General features: G+C 33.5%; 1 protein-coding gene across 1 annotated transcript in view; it reads left to right on the top strand.

Annotated features, from left to right (window-relative positions):
• CCDC175 (coiled-coil domain containing 175) overlaps nucleotides 1–22,322 on the top strand; it is a 105,951-nt gene that overhangs the window by 80,261 nt on the left and 3,368 nt on the right. The window contains exons 15-20 of the mRNA XM_074235919.1: nucleotides 1,404–1,483; nucleotides 3,671–3,823; nucleotides 14,080–14,182; nucleotides 14,276–14,319; nucleotides 20,234–20,400; nucleotides 21,070–21,125. Of these exons, the coding sequence (XP_074092020.1) occupies nucleotides 1,404–1,483; nucleotides 3,671–3,823; nucleotides 14,080–14,182; nucleotides 14,276–14,319; nucleotides 20,234–20,400; nucleotides 21,070–21,125 (603 nt within the window). The remainder of the gene's footprint in view (nucleotides 1–1,403; nucleotides 1,484–3,670; nucleotides 3,824–14,079; nucleotides 14,183–14,275; nucleotides 14,320–20,233; nucleotides 20,401–21,069; nucleotides 21,126–22,322) is intronic.

The following is a 22,322-nucleotide window of genomic DNA, read 5'->3' as shown; positions in this document are numbered from 1 at the left end:
TACCTCACAAGGTTGCTGTGAGGATTAAATTATGTAAAAGTGGTACAGTGCCTGAGATATCAAGTTATTGTTGTCTTTTTCAGGAATGTCCAATATTTGCCCATGTCTTCAAGACACCATTTGGGTTGCTTGTTTTTTTTTGTTTTGTTTTGTTTTTTTAGCAAAACTACTGAAGTGGGTTTGCTATTTCTTTTTCTAGCTCATTTTACAGATGAGGAAACTGATATGATCAGTATTAATTGACTTGCCCAGGGTCACACTGCTAGGAAGTGTTTCATGCCAGATTTCAATTCAGGTCTTTCTGATTCTAGATCCTAACCTTTATGCCATCTAGCTACTCTGGCACATAGAATATGTTTAATTAATGCTTGTTCCTTTCCCTTAAGTCTTGGGTTATTTAATGGGGAAAAGGGCAGAGCTTTTTCCTAGGACTATATGGAAGGCACATCAGACCATAAAATCAGATGTAACAATCGTAGAAATGATAACGAATAGAGTTCTCATCTGGGGCAAGAGTCGAGCCAACTAATGGAGAAAGGGTGCATGTGGAAACAGGGATGAACAAAAAAATGAAAGAAAAAGAAAAAATCTAGCTTATAAAAATTAATTAATTAAATATATTCAGGATTAAATTTTCAAAAATCCAAACTGGATTCAGTGTTGGATGCCTAGAATTATGAATTATTTTTATTACTTTACTGAACTAGGTAGGTTCTTTTTGGATATTCTAATCTAGCTTCTACTCCTCAGTTGGGTTTCAGCTTCTCATATAAATCTTTTTTAAGTCAACTGGAGGTGGATCCTTCCTTGGACACCACTCAGCATTTCTAAGGCATTTTAAAGCACTGTTGTATGGGTATTGCCCCATGCTATCCTCACCATAACCCTGTGAGGTAGATTTCATTATTGCCCCATTTTAGGGATGAAAAGACTGAGGGTCATAGCTTGTGAAGTGTCCAAGTCTGAGACTTCAAATCCACTACTCTTACTCAAAGTACCTCCGGGAACATCCTTCCTCCTTTTATTTGCACCCCACTAAAGTGCGTCCTATTTCCCTGAACCTATACAGAAGAAATGGGAGATAACTCACAGAAAAATGATTGGTCAGAAGTAGGTGCAAGAAGTAGGTAGCACTGGGTTATTTCCATCTTAGGTGATATAAGGTCAGCCTTGATTAGCATTAAAAGAGAAAAGGAAAAAGAAGAAATCAATGTGAATAAATAAGCCAGTGGAAGGAAAAGAAAGGGACATGAAAACAGTAATTACTGAGAAAAAATATTTAAAAGGCTGCCTCATTATCTAGAGTTCCCAAGTCATTACTCAGTAATGAAATTAGCATATCTAGTGTATGACATACATAAATAACTCTATGAGTAGATTTATTGTCTGTTTGTTTTTAATAGAACAGAATTACGAACAGGAGTCATTGAATTTGGGCATTGGGATGATGAAAATACAAACAAGAAGATATGCAAATAATAGGGTAATTTTTATAATTGACTTGTTCTCTTTTTTGTAGAGATACTAATAGCATAAATGTTGTCCCATAACATCTCATTTTTTCCCAATGTCATGAGGGAATGAAATATACCACAAAAGTGATTTTTCCAAATAACTGTTTTGCAATTTTAAGTATTGAATCTCTTTTTTAATGAAATTCTTTCTAAAATGTATTAAGCATTTTACAATCCTTCAGAATAGAGAATGCCAACACAACCTCATGTTTTCTTGATAAACTAAAGATCTCATAATTCCTCATTATTTTCCTAAATAGCAATATAGATCTATAATGACTTTTTAGTCTTCCTGTCTCCTCTTTTGTGACCAGGTTGTGAGATGTGACTTCTGATGTTATTGTATATGTCTCTTTTAAAAACGATACTTCTCAAGACCTTTCTTATTGTTGATGTTGATTTAGTGTATCTGACTTGTCATATATGTCATTTTTAGGGGATTGGGAGTTAGCTAGCTAACACCATGGCCAGAATGCTGGGTCTGGGGTCAGGAAGACCAGAGTTCAAATCCAGCTTTAGATACTCACTAGCTGTTGTGAACCTGGGCAAATCAATTAAACCTTTTTGTCTCAGTTTCCTCATTAGTAAAATGAGCTGGAGAAAAACATGGAAAACTACTTCAATATCTTTGCCAAGAAAACCCCAAATGGGGTCATGAGAAGTCATACACAACTGAAATGATACAACAACAAAGGAGTAGATTGGAAGGGACAGGTACTTTCATGCCCAGGATGAGTTATCCAGCACAACTTCTTCATACCCCTCTTAATTCCAACATTTTGGGATTGCCTATTAATTACCAATTGGCTCTAGAGCTCACACAGGTGCATACCACTAGTGTAGAGGCAGTAGGATGAAGCTAAGGATTTAGGCAACTGGATATCACAGTGGACTTGGAGTAAATCTGAGTTCAAATTCTGCCTCAGACATTACTTGGTTTTGTGACCCTGGGCAAGTCATTTAATATCTATCAGCCTCATCATCAGCAAAGTGAGAAGACTGAACTTAAAGACCTCTAAATTTGTGATACTACAACTTTTTTATCTCAAAATTATAAATAACGATTCACAATGCTACCAAGTAGCACATGAATGGAGCCAACTTCAAAGAAAGACTAATAAAAATTAATGTAAGTCAGATTATTTGTTGAATATATCCATATCCAAAATGATTATTAGAATATTATTTATGACTTTGAAAATATTTTGTTGGATCACATCTATGATTTTATTGGCATGGGGACTTTCCAGTGTTGAAACTTTTTCTGCTGATTCAAATGAGCACTTACTTTGCAACTGATTGTTTTAGAGTTCCCTTGAGATTGAATGACTCGGAAAGGATGCCTATGCATTAGAGGGAGGATTCAAATACAAATCTACTTGACTTCTAGGACAGCTATCTATTACATCTTGCTACCTATAAAAAATAGCAATTTTATTATGTTTCTTTCCAAGTAACACAGAATATCTCCCTGGAAATTTTTTATACATTTCTCTTTTTTCCTTTGTCCTTACAAATTAAATCTTCATTTGATGAATAGGATTTTCTTTGCTTCTGCATACTCTTCAGTGAATGCTACATATGTCTGTATCTCTTCTCAAAGAAAAAGTTGAAAAGTCCTTTGATTTTTCCTTTTGGGCAGTCGGGTCCTACCTTTGTTCCAAGGTCTTCATGGTGCCACATGAACACAGCCAGCATATTCAATAATGAGAGTTCAACCAGGAGAGATACATAACAGGTTTTATTAACAGGACACTACATCTCTACATCTCCACATCTCTACATCTCTAATTCACATAGCTGAGTAAGGGTACATATAAGCTGAGTCCCCCTGTTATTAACATTCCTAATCTCCAGGCACTGTGAAAGAGTAATGGGTATGCCACAAAAGGTGTATATACTGGATTAAGCAGGATGAGGATGAAAGGCAGAGAGATAAGGACCAAAGCTCCTTCCTGAGAATCTTAAACAAGATAAGGATGAAAGGCAGAGAACAAACAGAGAGAAGGGCCAGAGCTCCTTCCTGAGTTCAGAGCACTCTGGTATGGACATTCCCGTTGTCCCTGTCTCATGACTCTCAGGATGAACTCCTCATGGCCATGTACTCTGTCTATTAACCCCTTACAAAAAGTAATTGTGGGCCTTTGTATAAATAGGAATATCTGAAGATAGAATTGAAAAAATATCGAACTAAAGAACTTGTAGCAATGGAAAAACGTCTGAGTGATATATGTACTACAGAAAATAGTATCTTTGAAATTGATCAAAAACGGAGACTTTTAATTCTGGAAAACTACAGAATAAGAAAAGTAAGTACAAGATAGGTTACTTAAGCAAAGGAAATAGAGAAAACACTGAGGTAATATTAGTATTCTAAATAATACATCTACATGTTATAGAGGAGGGTTTAATATATTTGTTATGTTTATGTTATTATGTTTGAAACTTTGTTCACCAACTGTCATCTTGAATATACCCCAATTAGCGAGGTAGCATCAGAAATGACTAATATCAGAATATTCCAAAATAAATTCAAAATGGATTTGAATATTAAAGATTTAACTGTGCCTTTAAAAAATAGAAATAGAGTAATGTTTTTAATCACAGAAATTAGTGGGAATAAATTCTTGGACAAACAAGGGATAGAAGCACTTAATAAATATAAAATAGATCACTTGATTACATTTGATGAAATGTAAAGGCTTTTTTGTAGAAACAAGATTAATGCATCTGGAATGAAAAGGAAGCAACAACTGGGGGAAAAGATTTTTGGATCAAATTCTAGTTAGGATCCAGCATCTAAGATATGTAAACAATTGGGAGAAATATAAAATACCATAAGCCATTTCCCAATAGAAAAATGGTCAAAGAATATGAACAAAGTTCTTTAAAAATTGTAAAGTATTAACAACCATAAAAGTGTTCCAAATCATTAATGATAATAAGAATACAAATCAAAACAACTCTGAGGTTTGGCCTCAAATCTAGAAAATTGTCAAAAAGTTACAAAAATTGGGAATATCAATATTGAAATGATTATGTAGAGATGAGTATACATGCATAGTTGGTAGAGCCACAAATAAATTCAACAATTCTGGAAAACAGTTTAAAATCATGGGATGAAAGTGACTGCATCTGTATCCTTTGACTATAAATTTCTACAAGAAAGTCAATGACAAATTGAAATGCTTTGTATATACTAAAATATTCATAGCAGACCTCTTTGTGACCCAGCAGTTGGGAAATGACTAAACAAATTGTAAGACGTGGATTATTGGACTATGACTATGGTGTAAGAAAAGACAAGTGAGGTGAATAGAGAGAAACATGGAAAAACTTATATGAGCAGAACTAGATAAACAGAATGCAGTGACTATAATGATAGAAATAGACAACAAAGTAATCAGAACTAAGTATGGCAAAAATTTAAGGATCAAGATTGGCCATAAAAAAGGAAATATATGGGGAAGCTAGGTGGTACAATAAATAGAGCACTGGCCCTGGAGTCAGGAGGACCCAAGTTCAAATTCAGCCTCAGACACTTAATCATTGCCTAGCTGTGTGACCTTGGGCAAGTCACTTAATCCCATTGCCCTAAATAAATACTTTTTTTTAAAAAAAAGAAGAGATGTATATGAGAATTCACTTACCCCAACTCCTTTGTAGAGATGGGGGATGGAACAATGTATATAATGTCAGAACAATACATATAATGACAGATTTTTTGAACATGCAGATTCTTTTTGTTGATTTCTTTTAAAATTTATTACAGAGATATGGAAGAAAAAATAGATGATATAAAAAGATATCAATAAAACTATCTGTTTTTTAAAAGAAATAGTCCTGTGCATAAGAGTTTCTTTTACACATTATCCAAGAGTACAATGGATATAGTTGGGCAATAGAGTAATTTGGCAGATTGGAATCAACAACTTATTCTCTTATAAACCCTTTGAATACAAGTGTAGATTGATTAACCATACAAAATTAAAATATTAATTGATTATACTAGCTACATTTGGACTCAGATATATTATGCAAATAATTCTTCATCATAATGAAAAATGGCTCAATTAGATTACTACTTTGTATATGTAACTTAGCATTAATAACTTCTAAGAGTAGCTCCTAAACACCATAGTCAGGCACAAGAGTCATTTTGTAGATTATTAGGGGGAAAGAGGGGAAAGTCTTACTCTGAAGAGAGAGATCGACTATTGGACACAAAAATGGAGACCCCAAATTTCAGGGAAAACATCTCTAAGAATGTAGTACAAAGAAATAAAGATGGCATTCCAATGTTTTCACTGGATCATTCTTATGAAGATGCATAGAATCTCTTAGAGATTCTCAACTATCAAAAAAGTATATTAAAGTTCTAAGAAAAATTGAGTGAGCAGAATGGGGAAGTGTTCTCTGAGTTGCTCTTTAAAAAAGAGAAAGGGGAAAAATTTAACAGAACATAATCACCCTTACCAAAATAAATTACAAGAGAAAACAAGGGGAAAAATATTTTTCTTCTCTTCAGTTTTTAATACACTTTTTTCAAAATGCAGAATACAATGGTGCCATACAGAACCCTGCTAAAGAAGATCCTATTGGGATACTTCCCTTCTCAATACAGCAAACTAAAGATTCCTTAGGCCTTGCATTTTAGGTGTACCACGGGACCCCCAGGACCACTAAGATTGTGCATTTGTCCTATAAGCATTGTCACCTCAGAATGTGAGTTCTTTGACAACAAGAACTTTCTTTATTTTCTACTCTATATCCAGGGCCATGATCAGTCATCTTAACTTTTGTTTTGCTACTGTACTTTATTAGTGGAGAGAGTAAGGCCAAAGATTTTACACAGCTCTGCCTCACTTAAATTCAATTTACAAGACATACCCTCATGATGCCTTTTTTCTTCTAGATTATTTGAGACTTATTCACTGAGCTTATTCTTTAGGCCTAGTTTCTCCTAATCCTGTTTTGATCTTGAATGAAACTTGGTTCTAGAATTGTCAATAAATTCAATACATATCCATAGTAATGGAAGGACAGGAAAATCAGGTCAGCAGGACACCAATGAGGATACTGCCTTCAAGAAAAGAATAGTGTCTTCACAAAAATCCTGTCACCACCTGTTGAGCCTGTCTCTAATACTTACAATTACATGGACATATAATATGGATATATATATATATATATATATATATATATATATAAAATCTGCATATGTATATATATAAAAGTTTTAATTTCTATAGCCCATATTTATTTAGTTCCACAAATAATTTATTAAGCATCTGTTCAGTGCACCATTCTGGTTGTTGGAGATGTAAAGAAGAAACACATTCCCTTTGAAAAATATACAGTCTGTAGAAAAGGATGGTATATCACATAAACATAAATAAGTGAATTACACAAGTAAGAATAATTCAAAGTTCAACTACCCCTTCCACATTGTGGGGGGTTAGGAACATGACATCCCTGATGGAAAATCTGTAGAATTTTTTGGTCCTTTATACCACAGGAGAAGATTGAATTATTATGGTATTGAAGATGAAATATGTTTATATAATACAATATTATATATAAATATTATGCATTTTGGAGTTTCTAAATTTTTTTCTGTGTCATTTATTGATCTTTGTGTATTGTCTATGGTTTCCATCAAACTCCTCGATGATTTTCATTTAATTTCTTATGCCTGTCCACAATATATCAAAACTGTGATGGGGAAACTTGCAATTTGGAAGGGGATAACTTTATGGTCTAATGAAGGTAAAAGCACAAGTCAGACTTGGAATCAATTCAATAGTCACAAGCATTACTATTTTTTTTAGATTTTTGCAAGGCAAATAGGGTTAAGTGGCTTGCCCAAGGCCACATGGCTAGGCAATTATTAAGTGTCTGAGGTCGGATTTGAACCCAGGTACTCCTGACTCCAGGACTGGTGCTCTATCCTCTACGCCACCTAGCCACCCCTCCACAAGCATTACTAATAAATATTTTAATGGTTTCAATTTATTTTGTATGAGTAGTTCAAAAAGCAGCCCATTCCTTTCAAGGGACTGACTAGGATAACAGAAGAGAAAGAAGTAGTGCAACACAACTCTGCTACCATCATTTAGCTCATCTCCCTAGCATCATACAACTCAGTTTCTCCTGTCTTGATCTCTGTAGGAGGATGAACTACAGATGGTCCCTGAAGTACAGATTTCTCATCATGGTGGCTCTGATCTGTTTCTAGAGGTAGAATCCAAGATTCTACTCCAAGATGAGAAGCAGAACCTCAGCATGATCCCAATCCTTAGAAGAAGTGGAACCTAAAACTTGATACCCAGTAGAAGAGATCCTTAATGCAGTCACTCAAGTCCCCAAGAAGAAGTAAACAAAAAAGGATAATTATTATGATACCAGGATGGCCAAGACATGTAACCAGAAGAAGAGAACAACTCCCACACACCTAACAGGAAAACCTCTAAAAGAAAAGAAAATGCTTGTCCAAAAGATCAATTAGAATTCATAGAAGAATGAATCAAGACTTCCCCATCCCTTCAAAAATTAGGTTCTTTAAAATAAATTATTAATGAAATGAGAGCAATAGGAGAAAGAATTGAAAAACATCAGAACTTCAGAGAAAAAACTTGGAAAGAGAATCAGTAACTTATGATAAGAATAACCAATAGAAATTAGTGACTAAATGAAATAATAAGAACTATTAAAACAATGTAAAGACTGAAAAAATAGAAAAAAAGTAAGATATCTCATATATAAAACAACTTAATTGGAAATAAGATAAAGAAGAGTTAATTGAAGAACCATTGGACTACCTGAAAACCTTGATCATAAAGAAAATATATCTTAAGAAGTCATGAAAGAAAACTGCCAAATCTCTAAGAACCACAGAGTAAAGGAAAATAGAAAAATACACAAGTCCTCTCCTTAAAGAAATCCCCAAATTAAAACTTCCAGGAATATCATATAGAAAATCCAGAGCTTCCCTATCAGAGAAAACAAGTTGCAATCATCCCCTTATAAAGAATTCAAGCACCAAAGAATCATAGTCAGAATCCTGCAAGATTTAGCAGATATATATATATATATAAATCTATCTATCTATATAGATATTTATCTCTCTATGTATATATATATATATATATATATATATATATATATATATATATATATGTGAGTGGAGTGCCTAGAATGTGACAATATCAAAAATAATTTACCCAACAAAATTGAATATAATCCCACAGAGGGACCTTAAAATTTCAATGAAATAGAGAAATTTCAAACATTCTTGTTTAAAACATCAGAACAGAGACTGGCATAGAAATATAGGCATCTAAAGAAATATAAAAGGTATATTATAGACAGATGAGCATAAAAAAGGACTTCATAGGGATTATTGTTTATATTCTATTTTTTATTTTTAATAGAAGTTTATTTTTCCCCAATTATAATTTTAACATTCATTTTTACAAGATTTTGAATTCCCAGTTTTTTTTCCCTTCCTCCACTCTCTTCTTCCAAAATTGGAGGACAATTAGATACAGCTTATACATGTATTATCATGTATACATATTTCCATATTGGTCACAGTTGTAAAAGAAGTAACAGATCAAAAGGAAAAAACACACACAAAAAGAATAAAGAGTCCATCAGTTCTTTATCTGAATGAGGACAGCAATTTCCACCATGTACTTTTCTTGGATCATTATAGTGTTGAGATGAGTTGAGCCATTCCTAGTTGATCATCACACAATGTTGTGATTCTGCATACAATGTTTTCCCAGTTCTACTCATTTCACTTTGCATCAGCTCATATAAGTCTATCCAGGTTTCCTGAAATCTGCCTGTGAATCATTTCTTATTTCACAGTAGTGTTCTATTACATTCCTATAATAGAGTTTTATTCCCCAATTTATGGGAACCCCCTCTATTTCCAATAATTTGCCATCATGAAAAGGACTGTTATAAACATTTTTACACATGCAGGTTCTTTTCCCTTATTTGTGATTTCTTTGGGATACAGACCTAGTAGTGGTATTGCTGAATCAAAAGGTATACACTGTTTGGTTGCCCTTTGATCATAATTCCAAATTGCTCTCCAGAAAGGTTGGATCAGTTAATAATTCCACCAACAGTGCATTTAGTGTCCCATTTTCCCCACATTTATCATTTTTTTAAGTCATCTCTGCCAATATGATAGGTGTGAAGTGGTATCTTAGGGTTATTTTAATTTGCATTTCTCTAATCAAACATTATATAGAACACATCTTCAGGTGCCTATAAATAATTTTGATTTCTTCATCTGAAAACTGCCTGATCATATCCTGTGACCATTTACCAGTTGAGGAATTGTTATAAATTTGACTGTGTTCTCTTTATATTTGAGAAATAAGGTTTTTATCAGAGATACTATAAAGATTGTTTCCCAGATTTTTGCTTTGCTTAGATTTTCATTGCATTGGCTTTATTTGTACAAATGTTTTTTTTTTTAATTTAATATAATGAAAATGATCTATTTTACATTTTGTGATACTCCCTTTCTCATTTTGTGTAATGAATTCTTCCCATCCCCATAGATCTTACTGGTGATTATTCCTTGTTCTAATTTCTTAATGGTGTCACTGTTTATGTCTAAATCATACACCCATTTTTATCTTATCCTGATAAATGTTCTATTCCTAATTTGTGTCCTATTGTTTTCAGTTTTCCCAACATTTTTTGTCAAATACTGAGTTTTATCCCAAAAACCTTGGATCTTTGGATTTATCAATCATTTGATTACTAGGTTCATTGAATATTGACCATAGTAATCTGTTTCACTGATCTACCAGTCTATTTCTTAGCCAGGACAAGATAGTTTTGACTATTATGGCTTTGAGAACTGATATTGCTATTGATATTGCGATGTTGTATTTTTTTCATTAATTCTCTGAATATTCTTGACTTTTTATTCTTCCAGATTAATATTTTTGGTTATTTATTATTTACATTCTAATGGGGAAGATGATTGCCTTCAAAACAATGATATCTTCAAGATTCATAGAAGTCAAATAAAACAAAGGTCTAGAAATAATACATTAAGGACTAGCTGAATAAGTTAAAGAGATAGCAAAACTTTGACAGGGAAGATGGACCTCATTAAAACCTTTTTAGGGTTAGATATATCCAACCAAAATAAAAAGGGAAAAGAGAAAGGCCCTAAAATTATTGTAGAAAAGTTAGATATAATAGTCTTCTGACAATTTTTGTACAGGAATAGAAAGAAATGGTTATAGAAGCAGGAATAGAAATTAGCTGTTCATAGCACCTTACACAAAATAGACCATATGTTAAGCTATAAAATTTCACAAATGCATAAAAACAAATATTAAACATATTTTACATAAAAGAATGCAATAAAAATTATATTAAATAAGGAGCTTTTGAAGAAATGGCTAAAATTAAGTAAAGATTGGAGAATATGGATCAAAGATCCATTAAAAAGAATGACAATAATGAAAAAAAAATACCCAAATGTTTGGACCATAGTCAAAAAAGTCCTCAAAAGAAACAGTATATCTTTTAATATTTTCATAAATAAAAGAGAAAAAGAGATTAATAAGAATATAAATAAAATGTAACATCACATCATTTTTATCCATAAGATTATATATATATCTGGATAAATTACAGTTTATTAACATTCTTTATAAAATGTGATATCCAGAACAAAATACTATTCTATAAATATGGTTTAAATAGGGAAGAATACAGTGGTACAGTACCTGTCCTATCCCTTCTTTGATATTTATTCTCTTAATCTCAAATTTTTCATTATAAATCCTAAAAATCGTATTTAACAAAATTGTAAATAAAACTCATTAAGTTAATGATTAAAAAGGAGGTTTTTAAAGCAATAGAATATATAAATATATCATTAATCTAATCTATAAAAAAGAGAAAAGAAAATCAGATCCAGTTTCAAAAATGAAAAAAGAACTCAAAACAAATGTAGAAGAAATAAAGAAAATTATTGGAAAATTTCTTGCCCAAGCATGGATCATTAAAATTGACAATCTATTTTAAACAGATGATTATTTACAAAAATATGAAATATTGGGGCGGCTAGGTGGCATAGTGGATAAAGCACTAGCCCTGGAGTCAGGAGTACCTGGGTTCAAATCCGGTCTCAGACACTTAATAATTACCTGCTTGTGTGGCCTTGGGCAAGCCACTTAACCCCATTTGCCTTACAAAAACCTAAGAAAATATATGAAATATCCAGAAGAATAGGACAAAAAACAAAAATTAAATGACTCAGTCTCAGAAAAAGAAGTTAAACTCACCATCAATGAGGTCCTAAGGAGAAAAAAACAGACCAGATGTCTTTATAATTGAGTTCTTTCAACAATGAAAGAACAATTAATTCCATTATTATATAAGCTGTTTAAAAATAGGAAAAGAAGTTCTCTAAAATTTCCTTCAATGATACAGATATGGTCTTTATACCTAAATTGAGAAAGTGTCACCATAGAGAAGGAAAATGATAGAACAATATTCCTAATGAATGTTGACACAAAAATTTAAATAAAATATTGCAATATTAACATGATTTTATACTAGGAATGCAGAACTGGTTCAATAAGAGAACTAAAATCATAATGGACCATGTTCATGACAAAAACAACAAAATCATATGATTAATAACAAAAGATACATAAAGTAGTATCCTCAGCAAAGTTGTAGGATATAAAATAAATCCACATAATCATAAGATTTGTATATCATCAATAAAACTCAACAGAATATATAAAATACTTGAACTATATATAACTATAAAACACTATTTATACAAATAGAGACAAACTTCTATTAGAGGTTAGAATTAGAATAATATTAGTCATAGGCAAACTTTTATTAGGGGTTAGAATTAGAATAATATTAGTCATAATCAGTCTAAACCAGTATAAGAATATAACAAAAAATATAACAATACTATGTAAAGTAATTTGTCTTTGTCTATTAAACCACCAAAGAATGACTTTTAGAGAAAGAAAAAAATAATCAAGGAAGTCATCTGAAAGAATAAGAACTTAATAATCTAAAGGAAAATAATCCAAAAAAAGAAGAAAGAAAAGGGTCAAGGTCTTAATCAGTATCAAATCATTTTGATGACTATCTCAAATTAATATACAAAGACATAGTCATCAAAATGATTTGATACTGATTAAGAAATAAAGAGTTTGATTGGTGGAACACAAACAAACACAGTAGCCTGGTTTTTTGTTAAATCCAGTTATCCTATATCCTGGGATAAGAATTCTCTATTCAGCAAAAACCACTGGAAAATGGGAAAGCAATCTGGCAAAGACTTGTTATACAGACCATCCTATACCATTTACAAGCTAAATTATAATTGGATATATGACTTAGATCTAAAGGGTGACATAATAAAGAAATCAGAAGAGCAAGGAAGAAATTTTCTTTCAGATACATGGATAGGAAACAATTCCTTACCAAACAAGGATTGGAGAAGATCACAGAAGATAAAATGAATAGTTTTGATTGCATAAAACTAAAAAGTTTTTTGATATAAACAAACAAATGCAGTGAGAAATTGAGAAAGAAATATAGCTAACTGGGAAAATCTTTTTGTCAAATTTGTCTGATAAAGTTCTCATTTCCAAAATACTTAAGAAACTTATTCAAATTTTATAAGAACAAAAATTATTCCTTAATTGATAATTGACCACAGGATAAGAAATGGTCTGGGAGCTGATGGACCAAATCCTGTCTACTTATGGGGCAGCATCTCATGGTCTCTATTCACCCTCAAAATGAATTGCCTAGAATGTCGAAGTTGTTAGTTATGGCTTTGAATAACTATCTTCCTTCAAAGTGCTCAGGTGCCACTTGCTATTCAATGAAAGCTTTTTTTAAATTTGGGTATGTTATAACCCACAACCTATTAAACTGTAACTTCCTTGGCTGTAAAGTCCCATTAATTTTTGTATTTGTTTTTCTACTGCCTTGCATTTGGCCAGTGCTTAATAGTAGCTACCATTTATATATCACTTCAAAGTACTTTACATATTCAATAGATCAAAGCTAGGTTATGTACTAAGAACTAGAGACACAAAAAAGAGACAAAAGACAGTCTCTGACCTGAAACAGCTTACAATACAATGGGGGAGAAAATATGCAAACAAATATATACAGGATAAATAAGAATTGCTTAATAGAGACAAGACAGTGGAGTTGAGAAAGTTTCTTGTGAAAAATTGTTATCTCATTGTGTCCTCATGACAACCCTATGAAGTAGATGCTATTATCCCCCTTTTAGAGACAAGGGGATGGGAAGTGAGAAAAGCCAAGTGTCTTCCTCATGATCACATAACCAGTAAATACATAGGACAATACTGCAGCTCACATCTTTCTGGTTCCATATCTATCACCATCACCCATTACAACTTTCTTATGCTTAATAAATATTTACTCAGTCAAATTAAATAATGAAAAATTCATCCTTAGTCTGTATTTTCCATTTTATTTAAAAGAACTACATGTGTTCCATTCCCAGGCTCTTAAGGAACTGAAAAAAGATGTAGATTATTTTACAACAAAAGGACAAAATGATTTTGTTTCCATGCAAAAAATGAATTTGGAACTGATTGAGCTTCAAGGTAATAGGCAACTCATTATAAAGATTTAAATAATCTTTAAAAACTACTTCAATGTGAAATTATTTTCAATAACTTTTGAAAATTTTCTCTTAGGCATATATGCAGAGATGTGGGAGGAAACTCTGAAAGCAGTAAAGGTGGGTTCTTATCTTTGTTTACTATAATATGATTCCATTGCTTTACATATATCCTTCAACAATGCAGATCATAGAACCTTTATAACTTAATAGAGGGTCTTCATAAATGGCTGTGCCTAAGAAAATTTATAACTTAAGAATGGAATTCAGAAAAACATAAGCTCCTTGAGGAATAAGGTTATTTCATTATTTAAATCTATAGCTCCAATGCTTAGCAATATTCCTTGTACATATATAAGTTAGTTGCATTAAAAAGTTTGCTGAATTTGTTGAGTGGTCAGCATTCTAGTTATGACCCTCTCCAAATGAATTTAATCACAAAAGGCCCAATTCAATCAACTGAGTAAATCAATAGAAAGTAAAATAATTAGAATTAATCCTTAATAAGTTTGAAAAGACTTTGAGTCTTTGAATGAAAACCAATGATATCATTCGGTAAATATCTAGTGAGTGGTTGAAAGAATCAGACACATTGCTAAGCAATATACAACGAGGTAGTTTAGCATCTCTCTAGAGCAATATCCATTCCATACAAACATCCATTACAGTGGTAGCAGAATACAGTGTTCAGGGATTTCCCAGAGGGAATTGTCATTGAGGAAAGTTTCTTTCCCCGATGCCATCATTGATCAGATGACAATCTTGTGCATTACAAAATTTCACCAGAGCCATAGCTGTATCCTCAGAGCAGCAGTGGCTCAATAGCATCTCTAAGAAGAGGAGAGGGGCACCTGGGTAGTACAGTGGTATATAGTGATGAGCCTGGAGTCAGGAAGACTCATCTTTCTAAATTCAGATCTGTCCTCAGACACTTACTATCTCTGAAACACTGGGCAATTTGCTTAACCCTATTTACTTCAGTTTCCTCATTTGTAAAATGAGTTGGAGAAGGAAATCATAAACCAGTCAGTAACCTTTGCCACCCAAATGGGGTCATGAAGAATTGGACATTACATAAACAACTGAACAACAAGAAGAAGCAGGGAAAAGAAACATCAAGGACAAACTAGATTTACTAAAATAAAAACAGTTTCAGAACTCAACCTGGGGATTGATATTTTAAACTTCATCAAGAATTACATTTAAAAAAAGGATTTAGTAGGGGGTGGCTAGGTGGTGTAGTGGATAAAGCACCATCCCTGAAGTCAGGAGTACCTGGGTTCAAATCCAGTCTCAGACACTTAATAATTACCTAGCTGTGTGGCCTTGGGCAAGCCACTTAACCCCAATTGCCTTGCCAAAAATCTAAAAAAAAAAAAAAGGATTTTAGGATTCTATAAAAAGCTGCCAATAACCAAGAGCTGTAAGTTCACCCTATGGCCACATATGCTGTCTAAATTTGAGTCCAGTTAGTTCAGGGATCTTTCATGTGCAAAGGAAGAGTATATGCAGTTTGAGCTGAGGTTATGCTACAATTGTCTTTGTTATATCTTAGTAAACAACTTCCTCAAAACCAACTCTGGTTTAAAATAAATTGGTAGTATATTCAGAGAGGTTCAAGAACTACAGTATTAGAAAAGCACAATCCATTAGTATTACCAATAATTTGCTGGATAAGGATTGTCCACCACCTTTTATAGTCTGGAGTGGTAGCAGTAGATGAGGAAATTTATTTGTGATCAACAGACCATGTCTTACTTCACTGAAATAACCAATTTTAAAAAACTAAATTAACTTTAAGCAATTAAGTTCATAGTATACTTCCCCAAAAGAAGGTAACAAATTTACTTCTTCATTAAGATTTTGACCTTGAAGCTCTTCATCTGTCACTACAGTAGCTCTCCATACCTGTATATCACCTCCAAAGTTGGCTTCTTCCATCTCTAAGTCCAGTGTGGAAGGAAAGTTCTATCCCTAATAGCTAATGTCCAACTTTTCCAAAGTTCAAAAAAACTACTATATACACCAATTAGTTCCAGAAAGAAACACATAAATATTAGAATTAGAATGTTCCCAAAGCTCATTAGGTATCCAAATGCAATACATATTCTACTTTTGAACTATATTATAGGCGCACTATGTTCATTAGACCCTCCTTCAAAGACAGTGTTTGTCCACTCAAAAGAGCAAATAATCTATCCAATACCCTCTTTGGTCTAGAAATCCTTTGCACTCCACACCACAACAGCTCTCTCTGACAGTCACCCTGACTTTTGTCCTGCCTTTGGACTTTGAAGACTCTAGAAGAGAGAAGGAGGTTGATGACTGAGCAACTCTGCTACACTTAAATCTCATTCACTTTCAAGTCAAGACATCACTTGATCCACTTCAAAAGTGAAGGATAAACGACAGTAACAAATGTCCCTACCAGCTATCCACTGCATCTGCTAACACCACCATTGCTAACACTGTTTCTGTTTCTGTGTATTTGTAGCCAATAAAGAACAAGTTCTATTGTGGATCATATAGGACACATCATTAGAAATTAATAGTTCTGTTGCCACTATTAGTATCCTTCTATTGCAAGCAGAATAGAGAAGTCAACAGGGAGAGTTGGGAATTAAATGGAAGAACAAGGACTCACTTTCCCCCATGCTTTGGGAGTCCACTGACCACATTTTACTGATGAAAATGAAATCCATGAAGAGAGTTTAAGAGAATTGACTAAAGAAATACAACGAGTTAATGAAAAACTTAGGTTCCCATAATTTAGTGCTTTGTCAATAGCATCTTTGTTCCTTTCCTTCCTCTATCAGAATGCAAAGAAGCTATTGCAAATGAAAGATGATATGGATGTAGAAACAAAAGATTTGACAGGGGTAGCTAGGTGATGCAGTGAATAGAGCACCAGCCCTGTAGTCAGGAGGACCCGAGTTCAAATTTGACCTCAGACACTTAGTAATTACCCAGCTGTGTGGCCTTGGGCAAGTTACTTAACCTCACTGCCTTGCAAAAAAAAAAAAGATTTGACAAGGATGAAAAGTTAAAGATGACTCCCAAGGTTATAAACTTGTTCACTGGAAGGTTTTTGTTGAACTAAGGCCCAAACCAAATCAATCGATCCATTCTATTAACCTGTTTTATTGTGTCCTTTGGAATCTCAGCTCTATTGCCTAATTCTCAAACTTAAAGCTCTAATCCAAAGAATTCACAGACACAATCCAAAATGCTTCCAACACAAAGACTCATTGTGATTAAACTTAATAGTTCCAGTGATGAACTGGAGTTTTGCAAGTGATCAATGGTGAAAGGTTATTATTATTGTTGTACTGATTCTTCATTGTATTGTTAATATATAGTAATTTACATTTCCTTCATATTTGAATGTTTTTCTCCTGATCACTTGCAAAGTGAATGGTATTACATTCTGAAAAGTAAAGTAGTTAATGATGAACATCAAAATGACATACCCTGCTGTCCTGAACTTTTCAATCAATGAAAAAATATGGATTTTAAGTAAAATAGGGACATCTGAGGCAGTCTCATAAAGAAAAATAGATTTATTTGGTTTTCAAAATCCCCAAAAAATAGACACTAAAGGAAGACAAATAAATACAACTAGGATGGAAAATTCAGGTACAGTAATAAATTACTTTATCCATAGAGGCAATTAAAATAATACTAGAAAGTAGAAAAACATCCATGGTCAACATATAGACCTTAAGAGATCACTTTTTTTATTTAAGGCAATGCGGTTAAGTGACTTGCCCAAGGCCACACAGCTGGGTAATTACTAAGTGTCTGAGGTCAAATTTGAACTCGGGTCCTCCTGACTCTGGGGCCGGTGCTCTATCCACTGCACCACCCAGCTGCCCTAAAAGATCACTTCCTAAAAGTATATAATGGGATAAAGTTGGAAGTAGAACTTTAAAAAAAATAGCAGAAGTACAAGTGGAGAAACAGGCCTTAAATATGTACTCTTTCAATCCTCCCTCCCTTTTACAGGTGAATCATGTACTTTGTGGGTCTAAAACTTCAAAATAAGAGGGTGCCTGAAAGGGAAGAGAGGAGATTGAAATTAAAGCAGATATGTAATATACCCTAAAAAATGTCCAGAAGAGGCCTGGATATTTTTAAGTATCATGGAGTCCACTTTTTGGAGCTCTTCCAAAAAACTTTGGCACAGAATAGAGATGGGGGTGAGTCTACCTACTGACAGCTAATCCCCTTTCTAAGTATTCTCCGAAATTCAAATGGATTTTAACTTTTCCCCGAAGACAAATTTACAAGATGTCTCCCAATCCTGACCTGGAAAAGGGGGCTGGTGGGTAAAGGAGGTGGAAGCTAAGCAAGTAAAACAAAGAGGATAGCAAACTCTTTGGTGATAGTAAAGAATTGTAGAGTTTGGAAACAGAATAATATTCCAGTTGGAATCTATTTCTACACTCTGTCACTATGAGCTGATTTGAGTACCATTTAGTAGCTAGCCTGTACTCAAGAAGACATATTCCTGAGTTCAAATCCAACTTCAGACATTTATTAGCTAGATGACCTGGGCAAGTCACTTCACCTTGGCTTCCTCATCTATAAAATGAGCTGGAAAAGAAAATGGCAAACCAGTCCAGTGTCTTTGCCAAGAAAAACTCAAATAGGGGCATGACAGGACTAAAGCAAGTGAACAACAACAAAAATGAAAGTCAAGCCCTAGGGAACTGGGGATAGAATTTCAAGTATTTGCTGAAAATTCAAGATGTCATTGAATCTGCCTTGGATGAAGCTGAATGCTTCCCTAGGAGGACTGAGATCCACTTTTCTGTTTTTCTTGCTTTATCTGTTCCTTGGAGATGGAGAGGAAGTCAGCTGTCTATGCCTTCCCCTACTCTTTAGCAGCTGTAGATTGTGGTCACTACTTTTAAAACTGTTATTGGTGAAGATATCATTGTTTTAAGTGTTTCTCCCAAAATATGTGAATTAAAATGCAGTCATTCAAGACTGTCAGTTTTGCTTATTTGAATGCTAGAAGTAAATTGAGAAGAGAGACAACACAATGGAAGCAGGAAGAAATTTAAAGTATCAATATTTTATAGTCAACTTGAATTTTGGCAGAGTTCAATCTGGAATTGAGTTGCCACTCCATTGGGTTCAAAGTCACCTAGTTATTTATGCAACTTGTCCCTTGCTCCACACATGTGAGTGAGCCCAGTCTCCATCATAACCAAATTAGCTCCTCCATGAATCTGTGGCCCAGACCTCAGAGATAAGCAACAGAAGAGTTGGATGGCCCCCATTCTTGCAACAAGTTCTAGTTTAAGGATGCCCTGGGATAACTTTCTGCTATAGGACCTTCCTGCCCAATTGCTCTCAATCCTCTTTCCATCCTTTTCTCACTATGCCCTGTGCTACCCTGGGCTGTGACTTGGCTTTCCCAATCAGAATTTGTTCTGATGCATTTCCTAGATCATTGCAGAAGTTGGGTGAGTTAAGTAAAAATATTTTGTACTTTACTATCTTGACTCTGGCACTGTTTAAGATGCTTTCTCATGGAATCATATTAGTTTGTTATTATCCATATATATGAAATGATTAATAAGATGCTTTGGGTCAATTCCTCATTAATTTCTAAACTATTCTTAATTGTATTTAGGGGATGGTGATAATGTAATTTGGTCTAGGAAGAACTATGACAGGTTTAACATTTCCTGAAAATGCCATATTTTATATCAATTTTTCTTGATACTGTATATTGCCTTGATATTACTACAACTTGTTAGAATTAGAAAAGAGTTTTTCATGTAAACACCTCAGTGTTCACACTATCCTTGGGTCCACTAAATGTATTTGCAGTATCTGACCAAGTCATAAGTATAGAACTGAGTCAGGAGCTTTTCCATAAATCAGTGAAGGCAACATAAAAATTGTTCCTTACATGCCTGGAACATCTCAGCATATCTTTTTACTCTTTATTATTTTTAAGAAAAATAGAAATGTTTTATATAAATATGCAAGTGGCCTTATTATTTTATTATTATTGTAGAGATTTAAAGAATGCAATAAGTTTACCTTGCAAGAAATTATAAAACTAATACAACAGTTTTATATGAGAGAAGATAAAATGAAAATCATTTATGATTGGCTCACCCAGCATGTGGATAATCTGAATTACATAATTGATTATAAGGACTCAAATACCAATATTATCAAGTAAGTAATGTTCTCAAAATTTTAAATTTTTAATTGTATTTAGACCTTTGACTAAGAATTCATAAATTAGCAAGAAAGGCAACTGTTGAAATGTGATGGTGCGGGTGATGAAGAGGGCTAAATGTTTTGGAAGGATAATGTGCATAGAAATCAACTTTTTATTTTTATAAAGGCTCATTTTTTTTGTTTGAAAATCTAGTCTTCATGACACACAGGCCTTTATTTGTGGTAATGCCATGTGGTAGACGTAGAGTTCAAATTTTTCTCTAAGCATATAGTGAATATAGTTTTCAAATATTGCATAGGATACATGAATATCTTATTCTTCTTTCTTTATACCTTCAAACTAACTATAGCCTATGACTTAAAAAACTCCAGAATTATGCTTATCATACAATAATCTATCACAATTTCTTTATTAGAGTCTCAAATACAAATAAAAAATTGATATTCATTTTTGCAAGTAAATTCTTTTTTTCCTTTTATTTAAGGCAATGGGGTAAAGTGACTTGCCCAAGGTGGTCACACGGTTAGACAATTAAGTGTCTGAGTCTGGATTTGAACTCAGGTCCTCCTGACTCCAGGACTGGGGCTCTATTCACTGCACAAGATAACCAAAAACTGCCAAAGTATTTTCAATTTAACCATTTGAAATTAATATCTTTTTAGAAAGACTGTTGAAGAAAAGACAACTCAAGTGACAACCCACAAGACTATGAGAAAAGGTGGGTAGTTTATTAGGTAATCTAGTTCTTTAAATAAAGTAGTCCATTAGACAATGTGTTTGTGTGTGTGTGTGTGTGTGTGTGTGTATGTGTGTGTGTACGCACGTGTGTGGCGCACATGCTAGGACAGAGTCAAGTGGGAGCGAAGACAAAGATTTTCAGTCTAGGAGTATGAATCTATTTCTCTGGTCCCAAATGGACTCAAAAGTCAGGCAGAGAGGACTTACAAGCTTTGAGCTTAAAACTTGGGATTCTCTGTTTTATGGAGCAAGGGATACTCAGAAACAAATCCATAAATAAATAAATAACTACACCATTGTAAAGTGTTTCAAAGAAATTTATGGATATGCCACAAGCTTTACTAGAATTTTTTCAAAAAAAATGAAAAAATAATTTTAAAATTATTATATAAATTAAAAGCTCTAGAGAAAAACTGTGAAGAGAATAAACAAATCAAGTATAGTAGATATAAAACCTTACTCAACAGATTCATTGAAAATTAAAGTAGACCCAAAAGAGATTAGTAACTCCAAAAAAGGAACCTCAGAACAAAGTCAAAAGTTTAAAACAATATCAGAAAATTCAAGTTATCTCTTAACAAAAACAACTGACCTCAAAGACAGGTAAAAGAGAGATCATGTAACAATTATCCAACTACCTGGAACAGGTTACCTGGGGGAACAGACTAAAGAAACTAACAAGGTTGCATGGGGAGATCAGTGACTTCAACTTTTTAAAGATATACAAAAATGGAAAGACAAATAATGAAACAGGAATATAAGTGGGCTGTATACAATGCCATATGAATAGTGCAGGACCACCCAAATTCAGAGCAGCTGACTTGAAGGAAGAAATATGCTAAGAAAAAGTAGCTTTTTAAAGTAATGTTGGGGGGGGGCAGGAAGGGCAAAGAAGGGTTATAAGAGCTACTCAGTCATGATAAAAGGCAATGGAGAAAAGGCAAACTCAAAATTTTATTTTGAAATCTAAGAAGATAGTAAAGAGCTTCTAGTTTTCCTAGTTTGAACTTAAAATACCAGGTTGGACAAACGTTAGACTACTTACACAGTAGTTAATAAAAGATCTGGCAAATAAAATTGCTGATTCATTAGTAGTCTTTGAAACACAGACATAAGAAGCTACAGCATGGTAGAAGAGTAAATGTCCTGATTCTCCCCCCCCCCCCCCCCCCGCTTT

This window comes from Macrotis lagotis, chromosome 4, assembly GCF_037893015.1.
Source record: "Macrotis lagotis isolate mMagLag1 chromosome 4, bilby.v1.9.chrom.fasta, whole genome shotgun sequence".
In the NCBI taxonomy this organism is placed as follows: domain Eukaryota; kingdom Metazoa; phylum Chordata; class Mammalia; order Peramelemorphia; family Peramelidae; genus Macrotis; species Macrotis lagotis.
Note: the sequence above shows the minus strand (reverse complement) of the source record. Positions and strands in the feature narration are given on the sequence as shown.